This window comes from Plectrocnemia conspersa, unplaced genomic scaffold, assembly GCF_051122295.1.
Source record: "Plectrocnemia conspersa isolate PC_06_02 unplaced genomic scaffold, ASM5112229v1 ptg000009l, whole genome shotgun sequence".
In the NCBI taxonomy this organism is placed as follows: domain Eukaryota; kingdom Metazoa; phylum Arthropoda; class Insecta; order Trichoptera; family Polycentropodidae; genus Plectrocnemia; species Plectrocnemia conspersa.
Window position 1 is genome coordinate 13090798 of NW_028277173.1, and position 24898 is coordinate 13115695.

At 28.7% G+C, this 24898-nt stretch overlaps 1 protein-coding gene across 3 annotated transcripts in view; it reads left to right on the top strand.

The window, feature by feature from the left end:
- The window catches only part of cv-c (RhoGTPase activating protein), a 257468-nt gene that overhangs the window by 120676 nt on the left and 111894 nt on the right, over nucleotides 1-24898 (top strand). For all 3 annotated transcript variants that reach the window (XM_088193450.1, XM_088193453.1, XM_088193452.1), the window contains 2 exons: nucleotides 4207-4853; nucleotides 4922-4964. In XM_088193450.1, the coding sequence (XP_088049576.1) occupies nucleotides 4207-4853; nucleotides 4922-4964 (690 nt within the window). The remainder of the gene's footprint in view (nucleotides 1-4206; nucleotides 4854-4921; nucleotides 4965-24898) is intronic.

The window sequence follows — 24898 nt, forward strand, 5'->3', positions numbered from 1 at the left end:
TAATTAACTGCAAGTAAAACAAAATTAAGACATTTAAAAATAAATCAACAGATACTAATAATAAAAAAATCTAGTTATTCTTACCACAGAAAATAATATAAAAATAATGAGCAAACGTTTTATTTTACTCTTGAATATATTGTATTAAAGTAACACGATTATAAACATGTAGTGTTATTAAACAGTAACGCGTATTCCGTCAAAGTATGTTACTAAATTTAATAATCATAATTAAAACCATATAAAGAGCTTAAAAGTATATACATATACACTCTAGTAAAAACGACACCGTAATATAAGGGTGCAGGATAAAAAAGCGCTGACAAAAAAGCGCGGACAAAGAGACGCAGCAACAAAATAGCGCCACGCTTATATGCATAAAAAATTTCAATGTAAGAAATTTTAACCGTTACAGCACTGTTAGTCTGTAAACCGTATATTTTATAAATCATTTTTCATGGAATCCTTTTGGAATAGAAAATGTAGTGTTTTTTGAAATCCTAATCAATGCCTTCAAGATTCTTACAAAAATCATTAAGGTTATGAAACTATTAAGGACCTACTTGACAAATGTATGTTTCGAGATAATTAAAATTAAAATTTACTTAAGCGTTTTGAAATGTTTCTGTTTCCTCGTTTATTTAAAGTAATAATTTAAATTTCAAAGCATCTGGAAAATGTAACAACGTGACTCCAGGTTTTTTTCTGTGAGAGTGAATCCGAATTTGTGCGAATAATCTGAAACACTTATTAGTCGTCAGCATATAAAACATATTCCAAGTTATTAATGGCCGCATATAAGTCGTTAATTCAGAGCAAAAAGAGCAGAGGAACTAGATTGAACCCTTGAGGTACTCCAAGTACTCAGGTGACGACTTAAGTAACTCGAATAAAAGCTAAAATAAAAACTAGGTGTGTAAAGATTTTCCATTGCTTTTAACATCAGTTTTCTTGATTGAAATTGTGTGTTGAGAAATTTTATTTGTGTAATACTTTTTTTTTACTTATTTCTTTATATGCTCATAACCAGATATATTTCACCTATATTTATATAAAAAGGGTGTTATTTATTTAATCTAAAAACATTTAGCTGAATTTAATACAGATTATGTTCTTATTGAATTTAGTATTTATATAACAATTAAAATTCAAGAGTAAATTTGTTTCATTTTACCGAAATCGTTAGCGTGAAAAATTTAGATTTAAAATGTTAATTATTCCGATTAACTCGTAATGAACAACTCATATTTTACGCGTTACAAACAAGGTTAAATTTCGAAATTGCGCATGCGGATAAAACTTTTGAGTGCCTTGAATGAAAGGCTATTAAGTTGAAAATTTGAAGCCTAAATTAACCCTTGCGAAATGTTAATTGCCTTTAAATTCATTTTGCCTGGCGAAAATTTTGTATAAATAAATGCTGAATATATTTTTATTTGGGCAATATCCGTTGGTTCAACGATTTTAATCTAATTCACATTCACGTTTAACTTATTTTTAATTCAAATCTACTGATTTTATTTAAATACGATATAAATTTATAATACTATATGTATGATATAAAAATAAATCATATGTATAGTGTAAATATAGAAATTCCAGTGAAAAACATATAAAGGATAAAATCATGATAATGTTCATGTTTCACGACTAATAATAAAAAATATCTCTATGAAATAAGTTTATATATAAAAATATTTACAAAAAATGTTTTGTATGCTCTTTTACGCTAACAAAAATAGTATCAATAGTAGTAATAGTTACATCTTAATTCGAGTAATTAGTATGTCAAAACATATTAGCGTTGTTTTTATTACACCGTATTCGAAAGATTTTCTTAGTCTCTCGTTTTTTTTTATTAAGCCCTACTCAAAGTGGTAATTAAGTTACTTTTGATACAAACTAACTTTTATTATTTACTAATTTATCTACTTTATATTTTTAATATGCTTTTTTTTACAAAATATCTCTAGTGCTTTAGCGCTTTTTTATGTTTTTGATTATTCACAATTTTTAGCTATATGTGTACTATATACATTTATTTTGATAATAATTATTTTTTCAATTTAACTGCTTAATTCTTTAAGGCACCAAATTTTAGAAAATCAAAAAACACAGGTTGCACAATTTTTTTTTATAAAATTAACATTTGGTTTATTTTAATTAATAAGGAAGAAAAATTACAAAAGAAACACTAATATAAATAAAAAGTCATTTAAGTTTTCAATTATAGAGTGTGACCTAAACAGCCTCTCTGTGGCGTTTGGATTCATGAATGGTATTCATAAAGGCACAGAAGCATTTTGTATATAGTACAAGAACACGATGTGCGAACTTCGTTAACGTCATAACCCATTTTACAGTACTTTTAGCTACCCTATTGTTTTATTGAACCGATTATAATTTCTTCTAAATAATACTAGAAATTAAATGTAATCATCCTTTTTATTTGAAATGAAAATTTCGTCATCGTCATTTTCGAGATCAGTACAATATTCTTGATCTGAAGGTATTTCTTGAAGAACAGCTTCATCTTAATTGTCTGAGGTTGTTTGAAACCTTAAAATAATAACTTTCTGGATTTTTTTTGCCTTGTCATCTTGTATCTAAAGAATAAAAAAAATATATATTTTAATTGCAGAAATAATTTCAGAAATTTTAAACTATAAAAAAATGAAATAAAAGAACATTTTTAATATTCCAAAAATTGCATGATATGATAGATAACATCCCACAATACTTTCATACTCTACAAGAAAATTGAAGTACTAAAGCCTTTTTTTTATTATAAAACTTTTTAATAGCTTATATTTAAGTAATATACAATACAAATAAACTTACCTTTTCGATTGCTCACATACATCAAGAAGAAATATTGCGTCACTTTCAATGGTTGACGAACCTGCACTGATCACTCAAAAAAATACCAATGTGAAGTTTAAATATATGGGACTACTTTAAACCTTTGTTACAACAGCACTTTTAGTTTTTTGATGTGGCAGAAAACACTTTTAACTCTATCATGTCTCAAAGAGTTTTAATGACTGACTTTTTTCGCAAAATGACAGGCTTTTTTCAAAATCCTTGAATTACAATAGCTATAGAAAGGGAAAAACAGGACTAAAAATATATATTTATAAAATTTACTTTGCAAAGTATGTTCGTGTGTAAAAAAACATAATAATTCCGAAAAAATATTTTTTTTTCAAGAATCTGTTCACAGTAACGTCTAAATACCAAATCTCACATTTGTTTGAGCAAACTGGTCCACTGAATTAGGTAGAAACTCAATATAATAAAAAATCGTAAATTTCAGTTTTCAGCTAGCGAGTGTACTCAGTTATAGGGAGCTTAATCCATATCGTAAATCAAAGGTAATACTAAAACGTAAGAGTTAACCGTCCATAGAAAAATTGAATCACATATTTTTGGCGAGTATACTCGTTCATGGGGAATTAAGCGGTTTTAAATAGGATTACTATTTGTTATTGTAGAATAAAAATCTTTCCTATTACAAATCATTCTGATGAATTTACAATTTAAATTATTTGTAATGGTATTTATTTTATCTTATGTTGTTAAAAAAATAACATATTTAAATAAATATTACAACAACAATATTTTTTTCTTAAAAATCTTATGCCTTTATATACATATTGTATATATGGATAAGTAAACCTTATTGTTTTAATTTTGTAAATTTTTATTTTATTTTAAAGAAAGAAATTTTTACTATTTAAAAATGAAAATATGTGCTGTAGTTACATAAATTAATGTATCATAACAAAATATACGCATTTTTTTTATTGCATTCACAATATCGTATTTATACAACCTAAACAATAACGTACCCAACTTAAATATCCATGATTAATATCCATTTCATTGATTCATATGCATTTAAAATGTATAAGATCTCCACCTGTTATTTTATTTTCGTCGTTTATATATTGTCAAATTAGATACTAAGTTGTATGTCTGTCTCTGTTTACACTAGTTAAAAAAATTGTGTTTCATTAAACTGGCAATATTGTGTGTAAAATCAATTATTTTAGATATTTTATCAATGCTAAGTTTTTTTTAAACGTGATTTACCAATTTTAGTTAGCTATTATAAATAGATATCTAAAAAAATATACTCCATTACATAATGATAGATCAAATCTTGCTTATTGATTTCAATCGATTTCTCCTTTCTCCTTTCAGGTCCCAACGGCTTGAACAAATGCAAACGCAAAGAGACGTGGGAACGCCTTCGCCGAAGACAATCGAATCCCCGACGTTACCCTTCGCATTTCAGAGTCTCGTCAGGAAACGACATATGGGTGCGGAGAGAAAGTGTCACAACTCAGACAATCGGCCTCGAAGATGACACGGGAACGTCGGACCACGCCTATAACACCGAAGACATGTCTTCGATCGAAAACCTCCAGATAGATTATGCAACGATGGACGCACCCAGCGACAATTCTCTGAGAAAGCACATACTATACAGGAAATACAACGAATCGGACAGCTCGGCGAACACCATCAATCAGTTGGACGAGAGCACCAAGAGCGATAGGCCAGTGAGACCTTCGTTCTTGCAACTGAAGAACGTGGAATACAATCAAGAGAACGGCGCAGATAGTCCCAACTCTTCCGGGGACTGTCTCGATGACGTCAATTATAAAGGATTCTTGAGTCAAGTGGCAGGCAGAGACCAGCCGTCACCTTCGACGGCTTCCTTAAAGCTCTCAGTAGCTCCTTTGCCTTTGGAAATAGCTAAATGCTCTAGTGTGCCAGTTCTAAAAAATAACGGAACTGGAAGGTACGAGTCTAACAGGGAAAAGCTGGGGATCACCGACGAAGTTGTGAGTACATTAATATTTTTTTATGTATGTACTTAAAATTTCAGTACATTTCAATATTTGCTTTACAGATTACGCGAAAAGCGAGAGCGCAGTCGGAAAAACAAATAGCAGGTATGTGTTTTTTTTTATACATCCACTTACATTTTGCACGGGCCATATTTATGATATTTATGTAATGCGAACACGCTACGTAAACATTGAAGGATTACGTTATTGTTAAAATGACGCTTTCGACGTTTTTATGTGATAGATATGTTACATTTTTTATTAATTAATTAAATTCACTACGATAAATTTAATATTGGAATTTATAAAACGTATATAACACACTGCAAACGTATGTTTTAATTTCGGTAAATAATATTTTTCCATTAAATTTTACCAACTTTGAACCTTGTTATTATTAAATCTTAAAATTTATTTATTGCTTATACATGTTTTTATATAATTAAAGGTACATATATAACAAACACAACTAGATATTTTATGTTACTTTGAAGTGATCTTTTGTTATGAGTCGCAGGAGGGTTGAGAAAACAGGGAGGGGAAGGGAGATACAAATCTATAACAATGTATTCACGTTCCAATTGGCCAACCAAGATTCCAGGAATCTTTTCAAAAGCTTGCGAAAAAGTACCTTTTGCCACCTTCTTTCAAATTAAAATAAAATTGTATTGAAAAGAATAAATCATTTTTTATTTATAAATTCTACTGCTTTATACATATACTTTTTATGAACCCTTTTCCAACGAACCTAATATTTTTCAAAATATATCAATACTAATACAACTATTTTATTACATTTTATATTAACTTGATACAATAGTTTTGCATTTACATAAAATAAAGTTTCAATAATTAGACTAATTACATATTTAACGCAAGCTTATTAATTCCATCTCTGTTATTTTTTAAAAAGGTTTTGAGAATAATACCATATTTAATGCCGTGTTATAGTGGCTATAGTGAGTCCTTTTTCTGTTCAAGTTTAAGCTGTCCTTTTTCCTTTGTTTGAAACACCGAGTTTGATTATATTAATTGTTTATAATAATTTTTAGTTGTACATTTTTTGTATAAAAGTCTTTATATTTCATCTAACACAAGTCACTACATTTTTTGTTGGGTTTCGGTTTTTAAAACGTTTTGCTCATGATGATAGGTTAATTAGTTCTAAATTATTATGTATGATTCCCAGTCACAACCAAAGCAAAAATATTCTCGCATTTCATGCACTTAAAAAAACGTGATTTAATTTTCAGTCTAATATTTCTTTGAATGCGTAATAAAAATGTCTCGTTAATGAGGAACCCATTTCGTACTATTCCCATATGATGCAGATTTGTCAAGATCTGATCCATAAAAAAACTTAATATTTATTCATCTAGCAGTTTACTAGCTACATGTTTTATATATATACATACATATATAACATTACACATAAATGTCTAGTATTTATTTAATTACGTGAATACAGAACTAGTTACAGTCACATTTTTGAATATACTATCTGTATCTATGTTGAGGAAAAGTAGGCAAAAACCTCTTATTGGCAATGTTATCATTATTAAATTAACTTATTACATAGAACTAAGATATAAATAAGTTATTAATTTGAAGCATTATTAGTGATATACTAAAGAAAGCTTCCTACTCACTCTTATACTTATATTTCAATCCTTTAACGTGATATCTATGTTGTTTTATATGGGGCAATTTTAATCCTATCAGCCTATTTTTATAACCGCCTGATCCTATATTTATCAGCATATAAAAAAATCCCTTATGTAATTAACCCAACGAGTTTTTATTTTATTGCTTAAAGTGAGCTTTTATTTTATGTTTGTTTTTATAATTATTGTAGTATCAAGAGCTCACAAAATATTGCGAAACTTTTTTCTTCTTTATTACTTTTACGCTAAGTACAATAATTATGCAGCAACAAACATATATATATATAGATTAAAATTAACTCTTCATTTTTTATTTCATAATATTAATAGTTAAAAATGTAATCATATAACAACAATGAAGTATATAATCTTTGAAATATTTACATTAAATTTAAACCTTAACAGCTTTAAAATTTTAATTTAAGCGCCAAAAATATTATTTTAGCGTTATCCTAATTTTTCTCACGTGATGCTGTAATATTTATTTTAAGTATGTGCGCAAATTTAGACATTGTTTTGCCGTTATAAACTAAAAAAAATATTTTCTTAAGTTCCTTATTTATTGAGTAAATTGTTGTGTATTATGATTATTTTTTTCTTTCTATAATTAAATATCAATAATAAATAGAAGTAAAAGGCTTAATATATGTAGTATGCGACAGACGATAAATGGCGAGATGTTTTCTCCGAGCGGTGGTGGAGAAGCTGGCGCAAGGATGATGTCCGTGGGAGGTCCTTAAATGTCTCGTAGATGGCGTAGTAGCGACAGTGCGGAGAACGATCCCTCTCTGCTACCTTGCTTGTATGGTGAAGTTCCTCTCAGGATGTGTGCGTCCATGACAGTATATTGTTGATGGGTAGACGGGCATCTTCTGTTCTCTTCGAATGGCTGCTTGTGACTGCTTTCTCCTTGTCGGAGTCCAGGGCTGCAAAGCTTGCTGACCAATCACAATCATTCAGTGATCATCCAGCTATTCGTTTCTTAGAACAACGAAATAGATATACGCCTTTAGAAAGCGACATTTGCTTGATTGTCATTGACCAAGGTCGTATACTGCAACGGAAATCTTGTGGATCCAATGATTTATTATATCCGTGGCCGTTTTGCATTAAAGAAATATTCTTTCAATGACGAATAATATTTATAGTAAGAACACTTGCGTGCTATTTATGTGATTTTCTTGTCGTAACGAGGGCTATTGTGTGGTCTGAAACCTTTACGCTATTGTCTTGTTTTCTTGTTGATGGACGATCATTTTCGTCATAGTAAATTAACGCGAGTTTTAAAAATAAGACCCTACAGTCCTAATATGTAAAAGAAGTTTTTTGAAAATAATGAAAATTATTATTCTTTAACTTTGACACAAAAAAATTTTCATAAGTTTCCATTACAAATTTTTTTGTAATCATATGTTCCGCTATAATATATAATTTATTTTCATTTTAATGTTTATGAAACATACTGAAAAAATGCGATTGATCCGTCTGAAGATTTATTAGACCATAGAAAACCATACTTTCCTTTTCACTATGTATTGTGATGCTAAGTGAAAGAAAATCTCGGTACAGTTTATTTACTGCAGGGTTTAAAAGTAAAACGATTTTAGTAGATAGCAACAGGCTTTCACCGCATAACACCCTCGCTTTTCCGCTAGGGGCGCAGCGGGCGCTTCAGACGGTTCGGCGACGCCTTAGCGTCCGGACGCTGCTCGAGCTTTCAGAGCTTTCAGAAGCTCACACTCCTACTCACAACAACCGCAAATAACTCGCGAGCCCCGTTCATAAATATTTCGAAAAAATACCGTCATATAAGTGAATGTTTGCTTTCGATTTCAACTCAAAATATACTTAAAAATCCTTAAAAATTATTTTTAAAAATAAGTAACGAATACCCTTATAATTTTAAATGTGATATTTTACGTAATTAATAAAAATATTTAATTAAATCATATCCGAATTAAACACATCAAAAACGTAAAGCCCCTTTTCAAGGGTTTCATTTGAGTTGCAAAACTTGAAAGTTTACCATCCGTTTTATCTCTCCTATATGTTTGAAAGTTTCGAGAAACATATTTGACTAGCGACGTTTAACGTTTTTGATCATTGAATTACTCGACGCGCGTAAAAAAATGTGTACATGACCGATGTGAAAGTTTAATTGCTTCTCGGAGATGTCGACTCTGTAATATGTCATAAAAAATAAATAATACGCATTGTGAACAAACTGAACGTGTCAGTGTTCAAAATGAGTGATCATAGGGGCGAGACGAGCCTGAGCGTCGATAATACGATGTGTTCTTCGGATTGCCCTAAAACACCCTCGCCGCCTCATCATACCCCCACAAAGTTGGAGAGGAGGATGTCGCATTTCAAGGAATACAAGTTTTTCCGCAGCTTCAGTGCCAAAGTTGAAAATTGGCCCATGAGAAAAGCGGAACAACTCTGGCGGAGAATGAGAGAGAGGAAAATTGCAGGTATACCCACAAACATTATATATAAAACCGCAGGGATTAAAATGATTAATTATCATCCTACATACTTTTACCCGAGATGAAATATTAATTAATTATTTTAAAGGTCAATGGAAATATAAAGTAAATATTTTTTTATAATATATATATGTATTTACATATATGTGCTATACCAAAGTTCTATATTCTTTAATATTATATCAACATCTTCAATCATTTCTAAAAAGTTTTTTTCGGCAGCAAGCGTAAACCTTCTTGCAAAGTTTTCACTTTTGTAAAACCCTTATCCTTTTATTAGATTTAAATTTAATTTTTCAAACAGGAAAATTTAAATACGGAGGAAGCACATTGGACTACGTGCACGGTACACGTAATAGTAGTAATAGAGGAACCTTGTGATATAATATTTCCCTACAAATCAAGCAGTTTCAAACAATATGATATCATTGATTCAACATTTGACTCTCTAGTGAGCAATAGGATTGATTGCACTCTCGACTTAAGACTTAGAAACTTAGTAGTTTTAAATATCGCAGTCACATTTATTAAGCTCGCAAACAGAACGATACTGTACGATCACCAAAATTGGATATCTAATGCGTTTATTCTTTGTTTTTAACGTCCTTGCATATAATATATTTTTAATATATTATTTAAGCGCTCATCTGCTTGTTGCTAAAACGATAACGTTGTCGTATATTTTGCTGAGAATTATTATGAATAATACTGGAACCTCCGAGAAATTCATGTCTGCCTTTTCCTCCTACATTAATACTTTTAATCGATAATGTATGAAAGTGAATATAACAATGTACCTGGATTCATATACGCTTAAAATGTTTTTTTTTAATCTCATTGAGTTTAAAATAAATCATATGTTTTGCTTTATTATTTTATATTTTATGAAGTCAATTAATTATAATGGTTTATTGTTTGTTTGTCAGGCACAATATGCCCAATCCACTTTAACCTTTTCCGTTTAATATAACTAAATACTTATAGTTATTTAAACCAATTTACTTCTATTTGAATATCTAAAATAAAAATACAATATTTATCATTTTAATATATTTCTTGAATAACTACAAATAATGTTTACCCTATTAAACGCCTATATGTATTATGTTTATAGTCAATATCCAAGGCGGTAAACGCCACTATAAGAAATTAATATATTTTTTATTGTATCGTGACCAAATACTATTTATCTCATGACTAAGTATATTAAACTAAACCTGAAACTAAAGGCTAATATTTAGTGAAAACAATATTTTATTTTCTGTGTTATTAAATCCACACATACATATACAGAACGGTCAACAAAACACCATCAAAACATCATCAAAAATTAATTAACACTTAAACAATGCTTTTGGTAAACCTATAAATACAAATATAACGTGAAATTTTAATTAAAATATTAGGTGAACTTTTAATATAAATAAAAGGTGCATTAATCGTGTTTTCTATAGCATTACTGATTATAAAATACGAACATGTAAAAATATTTACTTTCACTCTATGAATTATGAATATATACATGTGGGTTATTACTGAAAATAAATAGAATATAGTGTATTTATAGGATTATATTTTCATAAATTGTAAATGTCAAGGTATGTATAATATGATAACATATACATATATTATTGAAAATGCACATATTTAATGTAGTATATAGTATATATGAAAAATATTGAGTAACCTAACTATATTTTAGTTATTCACAATTTTTCATATTTCGATGTATATATTTAGTCTGGAAAATATAATATTAGTGTAAGTTAAAAAATTAAATTCACTTAAAATTAGTGGTTTTGATGTGCAATATGTGCTTCTTTATGCTTTAGAGCTAAGATTTTTAGTGTTGTCAAATTATATTATTTCATGCTCTTCATAAATTTTATGCAATTACAATATTTTTAACCTTTTAAGTCTTAATGGAATGTTTATATATTTAATCATTTGACTCGCTAATATAACTACGCGAAACCTTATGAAGATTGTTGAATCCCATATGTAATACATCATGCCCCTAATATTTAGAAATGTGTTAAAAATGTGCTGAAAAAAACATGAATAATAGATTAAATATATTTATATTTATACTTATTATTAGAGATTTTTCATATTCATAAATATGCACGACTTCGATTTTAATTAATTATCACAATATTTATCCGTGAGATTAAGAAAAGCTAGGAAAACCTAACCTGTAAATATCGATCGGAATTATAATAAGGTATACAAAAATAATCACTAATATTGATCTTCCAGAATCGATCGATAATTTATTAAGTTACATTTATTTACAATATTTTTTTTAAATATCAATATTAGATATATTCCTGGTTTTAAAATATGTATTTACAGTTTGTAGATACTAGTAGAAAAATATTTAAACTCGCTCACAGTCTCGTGAAGATTGAACATTTTATAAGTAAATAACACAACCACAAAAAGCAATATATTCACATTCAAAAATACGTTTTGCATTTTGTTGCCTATATATATTATATAATGTGTACATATTATGAATCATTCCCATGGGAGTTCGGGCAGGTGAAATTTTGAGAGGTTGATAGATCAAAGGGAGCGAACCCGTGTCCTTTTGCTCGCAAAATACTATTTATAAACGGTTTTTTTACCTTTCTTGCGGCTTTTACTTCGAAACTCTGTCAAAATTGCCTTTTTTAGCGCGTGGAGAGAAATAGAAAGCTATTTTTCTGCTTTTATTTCAATCACGGTTTGCATATTACCAACGTTTCCAATTTGATCACAGGTTTGAAGCAAATTCAACCGATTTAGGGTGTAACTTTTATGATAAGCAAGTGAATCAGGTCACAAGTTGAATATATTACACGTCGCACAGTAACGAAGCTATGATAGATCACCTTCGAGATTGCATTACCATCCCACACTTTCTAATGTATACCAATTAATGCTGTAAAATATGATTTTTCTAAAACTATATAATAATACTAAACCAGTTAATTTATTCTTGTATATAATTTGCTTTATATTCAATGGCTTCATTAGAATTGAACTAATAAAGCTTTAGCTAAAGATTCTGATTTGATATTGCATTCCGCATATATAAATATATGTGTTTAAAAATTCATATCCATGATGAGTAGTGCTTTTGGCCCGGGTAGAACCGAAACCGGGTACCTGGACACCAGAATATTTATGAAGGAACCGAAAACCCTTTTTTTAACGGGTACCCGGTCGTAAAAATACGAGCCTTAAATTATTAATTGAACTAACCTAACTGTCGAACATCAATAGAATATGCAAAAATAAAATATGTAAAAATATATTTTATTTCATTTATAATTCAGCGTGTTGAGAGTAGCTATAAATTAATTAAAATAAATACTTAAAACATATTTAAAAAAATAAAATTTAAGCCTCAAAAAATTGCGGGTCCGGTATTTACATACACTCACTAGCCGCGGTACCTCACGATAGTGAGGTACCGACAATTTTGATTTCATATTTGATTTCTCTACATGAAATATAATATACATATCTCACGCAATTTTTCAAAATGAAAATTCTCTGGATATGCTTCTTTTTCGCAAAACCTATTTTTATACTAAATAAACCCTAACTGTAACGATATTCAGTGTTTCCAAAAAGGCCGCTGAGTTGACAGTTGCATTCAGACTAGGTAGTGAGAGCTATGTATCGAAAAGGAACAGGAAATCTCTATCTAATTTTATGACGATAAGATAAGTCTATTTCGATAAGCACATTTTGTTTTGGCATCCTCGAGAATTTGCCATATGTTTGCTGAATTATTTTAATAATGGGTTATGGTTCAACAACGGCGTAAAATTCTGCGATTTTTTGCAGAATTGATAAAGTAGTTATTATTTATTATCGTTTTAGAAATAGTAAAAAATATTTATTTTTTAATTTTGAAAATATAAAACGAGCATATTCTGCACGTTAAGCAATGTTATGATGCTTTCAAGTTTATAATCCGTGAGAGCTGACAATGATCGGGACTTTATAAAGTTTCCGTTAATTATTTGACTTATAGTAAAAACACATTGTTTCTGTTAACAATATTTTGGGACGGGTGAGCCATTTCACGTGTTTTTACGATAAACATATTCGTATATAAAAATTATCACATATTCACGGACAAATGGCGAAACAAGAGTGATTCTGAAATCTTTCTTTGCCATTTTTACTATCTTACTTTGGTTTCATGAGAAAATTGAATCTTGACTGTGGACTCTAAAATGTTTTTATTATGACTAAAATTCAATCTTTCTTAGATACAATTTTATAAAAATTACATTAGTTTCATCTAATATTCCGCTTCGATTCTATTCAGCTATATAGTTATATGATTTGGAATTATTATTATAAAGCGACTATATCCACAAGCGACTATATTAACAATAACTATTTATAAAAATAATTCAGAAAAAGTTATGGGTAAAAAAAAGCGAATTTTAATTCAAGAAATGAAAATTTCTATTATTTCCGTTACGAATGCTACCAAAGCAAAATAAATAGATTCATGAGATTTAACAAAACATTTTATATTTTTTTAATCTACTGTGGTAACTGAAGTCGAATTCTAGAAAATCCTTTTAATTGCTTGCTATCTATTAAATCTACTTCAACGGCAAGTGAACGAATGTATTCCGTTGCTAGCAATTTTTTGTTAAAAATTCGAAGTTGAAATATAAACATATTTTTAGAAAAAAAAATACAGCAATTAAGAAACACAGTTTTAATAAATTTTATTTTTAGATTAAAATAAATTTATTTAAGGTCTTATACCCGGAACTGTTGTATTTAATGGTATGTTTGTAAAATTATTTATATTATTTTATTGAAATAAATGTTTAATATGATAAAAGTAGCTGCTGCTAATAACTGTCACACAATTTAATTTTTCTAAATAGTTATTGTTAAAACGTCATAAATATATATTTTCAAAATGGTAATAATTAGCAAATTATTATATAGATTCATCGTCATAAAATAAAAACATCATATAAATACAACCTAATAAAACTATAAAAAAATATTTTAAGTTCAATGCAGCTTCTACTATTTAATTAGACATCCATGGTATTTACGTATATTGTAGTGGCTCTATATATATTTTTTGCATATACATACATATAGTATACATTGTTAAGAAGCCATATAAAATATACATGTCTAATATTAATTTAAGACCTCACATATGTATGTACAGATTGCTCCGTGCTGAATTCAATACGAAAACCTCCATGTCTAATCTGCAAAGAATATGTCTGATTATATATATACGAGGGGAGATTAATTTTTTTTTAATTTTAATATATTATTTGTTTTAACCATAAACCTTTATTTTAACGGGGTCTTTTTGACCTGACAAATGGTCGTGTCTATTCCACCTAACAGTTTGACTAATAAGCGCGTTAAACGCGACTCAAACGAGAAATTAATTGCGCGGCGTTTCAAGTAATAAATCAAACCCTTTCTGCACCTGAAACCCTTTGCCATTTGCGCAAAAGCTGAAATTTGCGTCTCAGCGCCGCTGAAATAATCAGATTCGTGCGTGATGTATTAAAATGATAATCTAATCCGGATAATCTAGTTTTCGCTACGGACGGGAGAGATAGAATACGTGTCGTCAGTGCCATTTTTCCCCGAAACATGTTCATCCTGCTAAACTATTTATTTCATGTTTGTTTCGGTACCTTTTTATCTTTCCTCAGCATGCGCGCACACGTGATTCCATTGTGCTTGAAGAACTATTCAATATATTAAATCAAACGTTACATACGGCCTTGATTTTTGTTATGCTTTATAGCATAAAATTTTCATATTCTTTGTTCACTCCTTCATACTACTTTACCAAGGACTGTTTAACCTTTAAAACTATTGTTGAAACGTCGACTGAAACTTCATCTGTATATTCAATTAGCAGAACGTGTAAAATTATTAAATCTCGTCTGCGTTTTAGTTAATTATTTAAATTGCGTTTGGATCGACGCTGCGGTTAATTTAATATTAATTTATGTTGATTAAAACAATTTCGCTCTCAGATTGAAAATTCATGTACATATATTATATATGCAGTTATTAAAATTTTTCCAATTATTTAAAGAGTTATTTTTAAATGACAAATAAATAACTATCACTGTCGAAATATAGACTAATAGTATCTAAATCACAATTTATATAACTATAGCCCCGTAATATATTTTAATCTATGAATATTATTTCTCAAACGATGCACTTATAAATTAAATGAAAATATACTGCACTGATCTATCAAATATGCATTACTTTTATTATTATTATTCTTAAATAACCCGCGTAAGAAATAAAAATAATACTAATACACAGAAAACTTTTCATAATTATTTTTAGTGTTTCTTATATTGTTTAATTGAAAATTTAAGTACAATCTCTCAAATTTTTTTGCCATTGACTTTTACTAGCTAGAACCGAACTGAAGTACACATTCCAAATTTGATTTAAATAATCTTTCACCTAATTCCTTAACATTTTGATCTCCCCTATTATAACACATACAAAGACTAAACCTTCGAAAGCTACTTGATATGTATTTGCTCTCTCGCTGTCGACCTTCTTCTTCCGAATCCAATCCAAAACGCTCACTTAATTAATTGTTCCAGTGCTCTACCGCTAATCCTTTCCTTTGACAACTGTTAGCTCATGTAATCGCATGGCAGCGCCGTGGCATGTCGGATTGAGCAAATTACTGAGAGTAGGTACCTCCGTAGTCTATCCGAACTTCTCTTGCCCTCTGTGTTCTATAATAAATAATTGTTCGAAATCCAGATTAAACCAGAATCAGTACCACAATCGCTTAATATTGACACTCGAAAATGCCGCTTACAATAAATCTGACGACGTTTTTCCCAGAATCGACTACACTTAATCGAATCCAATTACATTTTCAATTTCAAGCGCAAAATTTTATCTGCAAACACATTCTAATTATATTTTAAAACATAGCAAAAATAACTTAAAATCACGGTTGATTGTAAACAACTTTTTTAAACTTATTTGATTGATTTAAGGCTGTGTTGTCAACATACATCGATGTCAGTATTTGTAAAAATATTAATGTCATACTGTAGGACTCTTTTTTTTTTGTAGAAAACGAATTCCTAAAACATAAAATCACTTATATAAAAAAAAATTTACCAAATTATAACATCTTGTTTATATAAAAATATCAAAATTGATAAAGGTGAATTTAAAAAAATACGCTGTTTTTAAAAATAGTTTCTAAATGCACAATTTTATTATGGGAAAGTTTAATACATTTCAAGGTCAATTTAAAATAAATCTAAAGCATTCAACTTAATCAACTTCTAAATGTTTTGTATAATCAACAAATTACTGCAACCCTAAAAGTACTTCGTTTACAATTGATCCAGTTAATACTTTTTCTAATAAGTTTCTTTATTTCCAATGTCTTCTTACGTAATTATTTTTTAAGATATTAATCTAAGTTACAACATCGGTGTAGTGAATATTTAATGTTATTCAATTTCAGTTAAAAAATAATTTATAAAAGCTTAACATTCTTTCGAAATTCGCATAGATAATATCATAAGAATAATTTTCTTAATGTTTTTTTTGTATTATTTACATTGTACATGAGTAAATTAAAAAAATGAATCCCTTATGTACTGTCTGTTTTTCAATTTTATTGTGATTAGGAGATCTGAATTAGGGATTCTTACATAATTATGATTTCGATCGATCATCAAAGATTAGGTTTATCAAGATTTTTTTAATCCCATGGATTATTATTGTGCAAATTAATTATTGTAAATGAGTATTGAAAATTGAGCTACTTAAGTTCATAAAAAATACATTATATGTATTATACAAAAATTAAAATATGTTAATATGATTTATAAATATCATCAACTTTTAAAAATAGACTGAAAATATCAAATGAGATATCTCTGAGGGACACACGATTATCTGATAATGAAAATCAAGCAAAAAAATGTCTACGAGATATTACTTAGAATTTTATTTTTACCTGTAAATATATTAATAACTGGTATTATTCAAAAATTTGTTTGTAATATGTATTAATATTTATTGTTCAAACGAGCGTAAAAAATCAAATCTTACAAAATACAAATCAAGCATGTCTGCCCATTGAACTGCTATAAATGTTTATTTGATAAAATCAATGGCATTGAGTAACTTGAAGTAATTATTAAATGCGCACTTACATTTTATATATTTCATATTACAAAAGATTCTTATTTACGACACGTTTTTGGGTGCCACCTTATTTGATCAATCCTCGCATTCAAAATAAACATGAACTGATTGATTGGGCGTTATAATACTAAACACGTTTGAAGGCTTTTACATAAACGGCTCGTTTACGACAAAAGCAAACCGAGCAAACGTAGTTCACTTACGATCGTTAAATCCCGCACAGTCGTCAAGTTAAGTAACACAATTTAGCACTGTATTGACCCATTTGGGAAACCGCTTTTCGTCCCGGGACACCCGCGGTTCGGTTGCCACTAATGCATCCATTTACTTAGACAAACCGCCACTTTCTGAGTGTTTCATGTAGCACTACTATCTTGTTGAGGTCTAGGTCGATTGATAAAAAAAACGTTATATTTAGATTACATTTTCATTTAGATTATAATAAAAGGTAGAAAATATATCATAATTTAACATACCTACCTTACTTTTCTCAATCAGTAATACATGTCATACATGCCGGAAATTTTAAAGAAAACTTGGCTTTAATGTCACGTTTACTTCTTTATCCGCTATCTGCAATAATGCTCCATTTTCTTCCATCCTTTTAACATCTTGAGTTTCGTGCCAATTTTCACAAAGTAGATGTACGAATATATACCCAAACGTTATTAGACAAACCGTTATCTGCCAGGGTTGCACATTTGCATTCAAGTGTCTGGAAAACGTAGGAAACCTTACAACTGAGTCACGTAATTATTAGTTAAGAGTAGAGCCTTGTTTTTACAAACATTTGCCTTATCGTTCACTTTTTTAAATATATTTTTATAAACTCATCATATCCAATTCTATCGATTAATTAGTGATATTCTAAATAATAGCTTTCTGAATATAATTAAAAATAATAATTATATACTTACATGCAGGCTAGCTGATGGGGTGGGGGAGAGGGGACAAATTCTCAAGGGCCCGACTCTGGGAAAAATCATAGCAAGAATATATGTATAAAAAAATAAAAACCGACCTCAAATAATAAATCTGAAGTAAACTTCAGTTGTTTGAGATATATGTACTGATATATTTCGGGTATATACATACAAGAAATTAAAGGAGCGGGACATTACCATCAAAAGCACCCACTTTCTAAGTAGTACTTTTACAATAAACATTATTATTCAAAGGGACAGATTTGTAGTTTTTTTTTTAATTTTAACATAAACTTTAACATAAACTCAAAAAAATATTAGACATGAGAGAAAATATTCAATGAATGTAAATTAGTAGCAATAAATTTATGTATTTGATCTGAAAATTCAGATAAAACATATTTAGTTTCATGTGGTTATTCCTAAAAAAATATCTCAAAAAATATCAAATAATACGACAGTATATGCACATATTATAAACTAAAAATTTTGCCAGATAATCTATATAATATTTAATATGTACGTTAAATGTAAAAAAATAATAATACGATAATTTAATATATTATTAACTATACGTCTTAAAAAAAATTTTTGGACATCCAATATTTATTATAGATTTTTTAATATGGTAGTTTTAACTACCATATTAAAAAAATAATAAATTAGATGTTGCTTTACTTCTTTTTATTAATTTAATAATACTATTATTTATAAGAATTTAGATTATTTAGACAATATATTGACTATTCTGAAAATATTATATATTGATTTGTTTTATGTACTAAATGAAAATAATAATCTGAGAATTTATTATTTAATAGAGCTAAATTTAATGCGTATATTTTACAGAGTAATCACTACTTTTTAATATAAATACATAAAACATATTTTTAATAAGCAAATAATGTATATTTTATTAAATATAAAATATTGTATTTTTATGAACATAATTACTTAGAAGTATTTGTTTCATTATATATATTATTTCTGAATTATTATTTGTGTTTGTGTATCGTAAATATTTATATTTAATACATTTAGAACAGTTAACATAAATATCCTATACAAATGTTTACCCTAGTTTTAGACCATAAACATCATTAATATATTTATTATATAACTAGCATTTAGCTTCATACAACATAGGATTTGTATTGATTTATACAAATTATCTGTATTTAATATACACCAACTACTGATTTATTAATTAAAGTGAGTAACAGTGAAACGAATTATCAATACTTGATACTTTTTAATATTAGGTTTAGCTCACTTACTAATATTTTTTTTATTGAATAGTTGTGTCGTACATTATATTATAAATGTATTTTATTGTATTATTAACAAAATCCATAAAATATAATTAAAAATTTTCAAGCTCATTTTCTAAATTCTAATTAAATCCTTAATAGACTTCATGCTTTAATTTACTATATATGCATTTATTTTTCATGTACTGTTAACATGTTTAACATTTTCGACGCCCTGAATTTAATATTGCAATATAGTTTATAATAACAAAAAAAAAATATTGTTATTTTAAGTTGTTTCTGTTCTCTAGTGTTTGCTTATATTTTTACATGCATATTATATTGAAAGCTTAAATGCGGTTTACGACTTTCTCTGAACATAAAAAAGCTTTATTTTTCTTTTAATATTAAAGTTTAAAAACCGTTCATAGCAGGACAAACAATATTTTACTTCTACGTTATGATTAAATTAAAACCTCCTATCTTCTAGTAGCACGACGCGTCGTGTCAATATTCTTTGAAGGGTCTGAGCGTCTTTTGAGCGATTTTTCCCCTTTTGCTCCTGGCAAATATTTGCTTGGGGAAATTAGTTCAATTCGACTGCCGAGACGAGATTGAAGAGTTTGTCTTCGGTTAGTAGCGTTTCGCAGCAGAAGAATTTCGTTCCAGCACTAGGTGAAAAGCATCCTGATAATAAATATTTGATGATTTCGTCCTTTGGCATACACAGGTTTGCCATAAATTTTCATACTCGTACCTTGTTGCTGAATAGCTGATAGGAAAGCTCATACCCGTGCGTACAATACAACAAATGTACCTTTAACGATAATTTAAATTCCGCCCAGACCTTTGTTACCCGAGCCTTGTGCTAATTTGCTCTACGTTTAACCGAATTCAAAGGTCTGTCTGAAAATTATTCATTCGCGTCTAAATTAATTAAGACCAATTAAGTTATTATTTTTTTAGTCCAGTTCCGCATAAAAATCTGAACAAATGTTTTTTAAGCATCGTCAATTTTTAATCTTAACCAAGCGTTAATTTCTTTACTACTTAAATTATTTACTTAATAATGAAAGTGAGTGTGAACAGCGATATCTAGCTAACTAAACGCAACTTTAAGCCTCACTTAAATTTCCTTAATTTTCTATTCACAAATCGTTGAAATTTTCTCATTGTTAAGGATTTAAAAGCCTCGTTTGTTTTGTAAATTGCCAAAGATAATTAATGTCTTTAATTTATTTTATGAAATGGTAATAAAGGAAAATGAACTAATAAATTCAGAATTTTTTAATACAGGAAAAATACAAAAGCTTAGGTTTCGTAATGTAAAAAAATAATGAGCCATGAAATAAAATGTATTTATTAACCGTGAGTCATTCAATAAGTTGGTGACCTCAGAATATTTTATTTGATTTTTTTAATTAATATTATATTTCATTATATGACAGTTTCTCCATGAGCTTTAACACACTTTTACAGAAATATACTAGTTATTATACATCTGGCCTTAAGCTTTTTCATGATTTGAAGAAATCCGCATGCTTTTTTTTTATTTGATTTTAAATTTCAGACAAAGCTAAATAATGTAAATAGAGCAGATCAGATAGAAAGTTGCATCTTTTTAATAAATGTAATTTTTCACGTTTTTTTAGAAGGTCTAAAATGTTATGGAAAAATAATATTGATTACTAGCTATGATTTTAAACTTTAATTACCTATATTCCCTTTTTAAATATTTTATAAATAAATTTATAAGACTGAGGCATCTAAAATAGCTTAAAAAGCCTTGAGATATCAGCATTCTATTGCGCTTGTAATCACCTGGCACTCATCTTGGCGATAGCTTTCTCATACCTTATTCATTACTTAGGATATTAAATGTTCGTTCATCTTAGATGCTTATTGCAATTTTAAACGCCTTTCGTCTACGACCCTATAAAACAATATGATGGACTTTATTAATGGCATTTTTAGGATATTTACTACATCTTAAAATCGTCAATAATTAGTTATTAAAAGTGCATTATCACCTAATACATTTCTTGTTAGCGTTAAAACTTTTTAAACAAAGTATTTTTTTAACACAAGGTTATAATAAAAAATTATTTTGCACCTCACAGTTTATAAAAGTCTTTCAGTCGCTCTTTTGCTTCCTTTTCTAAGGTATGAACTTAAAATATTTATGTAATAAATTATAGCGAAATCAACCATTTTGGTTCATTTCAGCGCGATCTTTTAATTTATGACAATTCAATCGTAATCGCCAACCATGCGATGTGAGACTCACATATATCTCTTTGTATATTCAGATGCTGCTTCTCGTGTTGCTTAGCATTTTTTATCATATTTTATACGCTGTCGTTTATTCAATCAAATTTAATAATCCCCACACGCGAACCCCTGTCATGCCAGGAAAGACAGTTGAGTGGCGTACCACAATGGGTGAACTCGCCTGACCCAAGTCCTGATCCACGAACAATTATTATTATAAAGCCTCACACGGCAAAGTGGCCATCGAACAAGAGTTTAACAAGATCGGTCGTGTTGAATAATAATAATAATGATAAAAAACACCTACCTCATAATGTACGCTGAAGGGACTTGGCAAAAGCCCCGACAAAACGCCCATGAGGGTCGATGAGAGGCCCTGGAGTTTGAGGGTGTATATGGGTTGTGTTGTTTTAACTTTGAGACGTGAAATAACGGATGTTGTGTCATATTAATGCGAAGCTTTAGTGTAAGAGGATTATGTAAGTTAAATCCCGTGGGTGAAATTAAAAAGGACTGGATTTGTTAATTAGTAAAATTCATGGTAATTTTGATTCAGAAATATCATACGTTGCTTCAGGAGTTGGATTCGAGTTGAAAAAGTGAGATGAATACTTGATAATTACATTATTTTGGAGTAATTCTCTGAAGGATAGTTCCGCAACAGTTTGTTTAAGAATTTAAAATATAAAAGCTTCATTATAATTTATTGTAAGAATAAATATTAAAAAACTTTTGGAGAAAACTAAATTGCGACTTATCAAATTTTATTAAAAAATCTGTTTTTCTTCATACTATCACATGTATTATAATTTTCTCATGTACATATCAGTAACCCTTATATTTGTGTGATGCTGCTCACATATACCGGCAAGATGAGGTACAGATACGTCTATCTGCCGCTAGATTTACTGTAAAGATCTGAAAACAATCACAACTGCAAAGGATGTGACGCGGTTGGTTTATTTATATATCAAAGTTTATGTACCGACAAAACCTATTTAAAAATTAAATTCCTTGAAATGCTGTTGAAACATTAAAAATAAAATCGCTAAATGTTATTTTACTTATCTTAACTTCTTATGTGCGTAAATAAATTAAATGCTAAAGTTTTTTTGCTGCTTAAAACCAGAAGTAATATTATTATTAATTTATATTCCAATAATAATTTGAAAGCAGGGCTTTGAAGTAGTTGTTTAGCAGATGATATTTTCCTAAAACAACGTTTGTGGACTGTTCTATTTTATTAAATTATTTTTATGTAAAATCTCGAAATGACTTGAATCCTCAAGCATATTTTCTGAGAGCAATCAGCAAGACAGTTCTTTTTTTTTTACTTAATAATGAATGGTAAATAGGATCATATATTTATTTCGAATTTTGTCAAATTGCTAAATTTATATTTTCGTTTTATATACTAAGTTAAATATTATTTTCTAGTTCAGTCATATGTAGTTAAAAAAATATAGTACAAATATTTTTTTTGATAAATATAAGTTGCTATGAATCAAAAGCCGCATCAAAATCGGTTCAGTCAATCTTGAGTAAGAGGTATAAAAGTGATTCGGTACACTAACCGATACAAGACATAAAAACGTCGATTCAGATTTAATCCCATGTTTCAAATGAAATACTCGTTACGCAATAAATTGCCATATGAAACTGGTCCGCACCGTCCTATAAACGATTTAGGCACGCATGAACGATCATACGTCAAAATCAAATCTGTGGTAAATTTGATAATAAATATATTGAAATTCAGCAGCCCGTGAGCGAATCGTTAAATTTTCGGGAAAGAGATAATATCTTGCTGCGAAATAAATAAACATAAGGATAATTCGATTCGAATCTGATTTTTTTATATCGCATCCCTCGGACGCTTTTCAACAAATGGTATGATGTATTGTACTGACTAAAGATTTTTTTAATACATAGGTTTCTTTGTGTACGCATCCGCTCATTATTATAATAATTCTTGTAAAGTATTATTAAATTCCTTGCTTATTTTCCAAAAGAAAATTATATAATATAATTTTAATAAAATTAAAAGATCTTAGATAATTGGCATGCTTTTAACCTTTCACTCTGTTGCCAATTTCAGAACTTTTAAACCTTAAACATTATATGGTTCTGACGTGAGAAATTTAGGTCAACAGATGGAACAATAATGTGTTCGAGGACATTGTTTTAATGGAACAAACGTGTTTATTGTGTTGTTTAATAACCTCGTTTAAACTCGTCTATAATGTATTTTATAAAACGTATAAATTTGTACTTTAAATTATAATAATATTATATGTATGCATATAAACAGGGCTTTTTTGTCATGTGATGCGGTGGAACGGCGTTACAGCCCCATTTTATACAGTATTTTTAATGATTAAAAAACATTAATAATCTGCATAAAATTTTATTTATATATTTTTACGTAAACATGACGTCATTATTTTCATTTTACTTATTTTTAAGTATAAAAGTTTAAGCGCAAGCTTAAAAATTAAAGAAAATTTCGGTTTCTTCTCAATCGCCGTTCCCACTAAAAAAGGAGCAAAGCAATAACAGAAACGACGACAGAAAATATGGAAATATTGGTATGATAAAATGCTATGTATATTATGATTAGAGATAAGAAGCTACTTTTTTTACAATATTACGATTTTAAATTAGTGAGAATCAAACGAAGAACATGTAAACCGAATTTTGACCAATAGGAGAGCGCGAAAAACAATTATCCTTTCTCAGAAGTCAAAAATCCACGTCAAAAGCAATAAAATCGTGCCGTCGCCGTCGCAGTGGGAACGCTCGTTACCGAGCGTTCCCACTGCGACGGCGCCGACACGATTTTATTGCTTTTGACGTGAATTTTCGCCTTCTGCGAAGTGATAATTGTTTTTTGCGCCCTCCTATTGACCAAAATTCGATTTGAATATACTTTGACCAATACTCTCATATCAATAAATTTTGAAATAAATAAATCTCATATATAAATTTGGTTTAATTTTTTACGCGCTTCGTGACATAGAAAAAGCTGCTTAATAATATTTTTTTAGTAAAATGCTTGACAAGAAATGATTTACGGTATATTTTTTGTTTAAAAAAAAGCTCTGCGTATATTGTACATATGTATTAATATATCTTTTTATTAAATAAATACAATTTCAACTGAAATTCATCACTCGGTTGACGTGTTTTCGACACTATTGAAATGTGTTTCTTAAATTAGAA